Source organism: Myotis davidii, unplaced genomic scaffold (assembly GCF_000327345.1).
Source record: "Myotis davidii unplaced genomic scaffold, ASM32734v1 scaffold299, whole genome shotgun sequence".
Lineage (NCBI taxonomy): Eukaryota > Metazoa > Chordata > Mammalia > Chiroptera > Vespertilionidae > Myotis > Myotis davidii.
In genome coordinates, this window is record NW_006293088.1 from 6,163,757 (window position 1) to 6,166,144 (window position 2,388).

Consider the following 2,388-nt stretch of genomic DNA (forward strand, 5'->3'; position numbering starts at 1 on the left):
TGCCTCCCCATCCCCACACACTCCTGCCCCATCTCAGAGGCCCTGCCCCCGGGGTGGGACCCGGGCCACAGCTGGTACCCCAGGCTGGACGGGGTACCTGAAGGGACCCACGGGCAGGGCCTGGCCACAGGTGAGTGTAGGGCCCCTCCACAGCTCACACGGGGTCCTGGGTGGGTGTGGGCCCCTGGAACTGACCAGAATGCGCTCCCCGGGCCAGGCCTGGGCCCTCACCCCCTGCCTCCAGACCTGCCCCTTTACATCCTTGAGGCAGCAGGACTGGCAGGTAACCTTCCCCTCAACAGATTCCCCAAATCAGGGCCCTGGCTGCCAGCGCCTGACGGGGCAGCACATGGCAGGGTCGTGCCCGGCAGCTGCCTTTCTGCTGATCTTCCAGGTTCTCCCCGTCCCTCTCTGTCTTTCCAGCTTTGCTCTGCTCTCTTTATTATTATTATTATTATCATTATTATTAGCGCCTCAGCAGATGGCCCTTTTGGCAGCTTCAGCTGAAATATTTATTTGCAAGTGGTTCTCCCCCTGACAAGGGGGCCTCCTCTCACTCTCCCGCCGTCTCTCACTGCCCCGGCCGGGCAGGCGGGCTGAGCCTGCCACCTCCTCCCCAGTTGTCATGGCATGTTCTCCCCAGGGCGGCCGTCCCCGGGGCTGGGAGAGCCACGCCCGGCAGCATCGTGGCCTGGAGACGGTCTGGGGTTCCAGGGAGGCGGGCAGTGGCCAGGCAGCGGGGGCTCCTGGCTTCAGAGTCGGCTGGAGAGTGAGCTCCCCGCCTCGGGAAACCAAACAGATGCTGCGCGTTAAAAATTCATAGCTCTGCCGTTTCAAGTGTCAGGAAAGCCCAGGAAAGAACCGTCTAGCATCTCTCGGCAATAGAGTCCTGGCCCAGCTCAGCGGGGTCCCGGCACCCGGCCCAGTGCTGGGCGGTCGGCAGCACCTGCACAAGAGGCCGTTGGGGGCTCCTGCCTTCCCCATCCCATCCCATCCCATCCCATCCCATCCCATCCCATCCCATCCGGGTCCCTGCTCCGTCTCTGCTCTGACTTCTGGCTGCCCCAGCTCCTTCCTCTCCACTTTGGTGCAGGCCTGGTGCCTTCCCTGGCACTCACTCCCAGGGCAGAGGGACTCCCAGGCAGATGGCTCTAGGCTTCCTGATGGGCTCAATCGCTCATCCTGGCCTCCTCAGGCTTCCACCCCTCCACCCCTGCGGACCACCTCTGCCCTCCACACCCCCACACAGGGCCCGGCACTTCTCTGCGGCACAGGCATAGACTCCTCCTGGCTGCTGAGGCCCAGTCCCCCGGGCCTGGCCCCGGAGAGGTCTGAGCTGACCCCTCCCCTGCAGGTTCTCGGGCAGCCAGCACTGCGGCCACATCCACTGCGCCTACCAGTACCGCGAGCACTACCACTGCCTGGACCCCGAGTGCAATTACCAGGTAAGGCCCCTCGGGCACCGCCTGCTCCTGTGCCCACCGCCACGGGAGCTCTCCGAAGTGGGATGGGAGCTCAGTTCTGCCCGGACTTAACTCAGGGAGGCAGAGAGGCCAGAAAACCACTGGCCTGTCCATGCACCCAGACCCCTGCCCACAGGCATCTAGTAGGATCTGGAGCCATCGGCAACCTGGTGCTAATAATTTAAATGCCCATTCACAGCGTCTGCCTTGCACCAAGGGCTGTGCCAGAGCCCAAGCACCTTACCTAATTGATCTTCCCAGGGAATTATGAGGTTGGCATTACTGCCCCATTTTACAGATGATAACATTGAGGCTCAGGTCCATTGTCACTTCTATTCAAAGTCACCCGCTGGTGAGTGCAGAGCTGGTGAAAGTGATGGGAGTAAGGGCAGTCTGCCTAGGGCAGTGATGGCGAACCTATGACACTCATTTTTTTGGTTGATTTTTCTTTGTTAAATGGCATTTAAATATATAACATAAATATCAAAAATATGTCTTTGTTCTACTATGGTTGCAAATATAAAAAAAAAATTCTATATGTGACACGGCACCAGAGTTAAGTTAGGGTTTTTCAAAATGCTGACACACGAGCTCAAAAGGTTCGCCATCACTGGCCTAGGGGCTGCTCCCTTTGCCTCGCCAGGGAGCCCAGCCCGGCATAGCCCCTCGGTGGCTCTGGGCAAAAATGTGTCCCTCCGAGCCCCTGCCTTGGAGGCTTGGTCCAGTTCATCCTCTATGCTCCTGGGCATGGCTGTCGGGAGCCTGAGGGGAGGTCAGGGCAGAGTCCGTGGTTCTGGAACCTGGGAACTGTTCCCTCCAGGGCCCCGTGTGCCAGCCTTGGGGCAGTCTGGGCTGCCCGGACCCCACGCAGGGTTATTCACAGGGAGGCCTGAGGGGCCCGGGGCCAGCTGCTGGCCTGGCGCCC

The 2,388-nt window shown here is 60.6% G+C and overlaps 1 protein-coding gene across 1 annotated transcript in view; it reads left to right on the top strand.

Moving 5' to 3' along the window:
- CASZ1 (castor zinc finger 1) overlaps positions 1-2,388 on the top strand; it is a 36,836-nt gene that overhangs the window by 5,930 nt on the left and 28,518 nt on the right. The window contains 1 exon segment of the mRNA XM_015565940.1: positions 1,355-1,445. Coding sequence (XP_015421426.1) covers positions 1,355-1,445 — 91 coding nt within the window.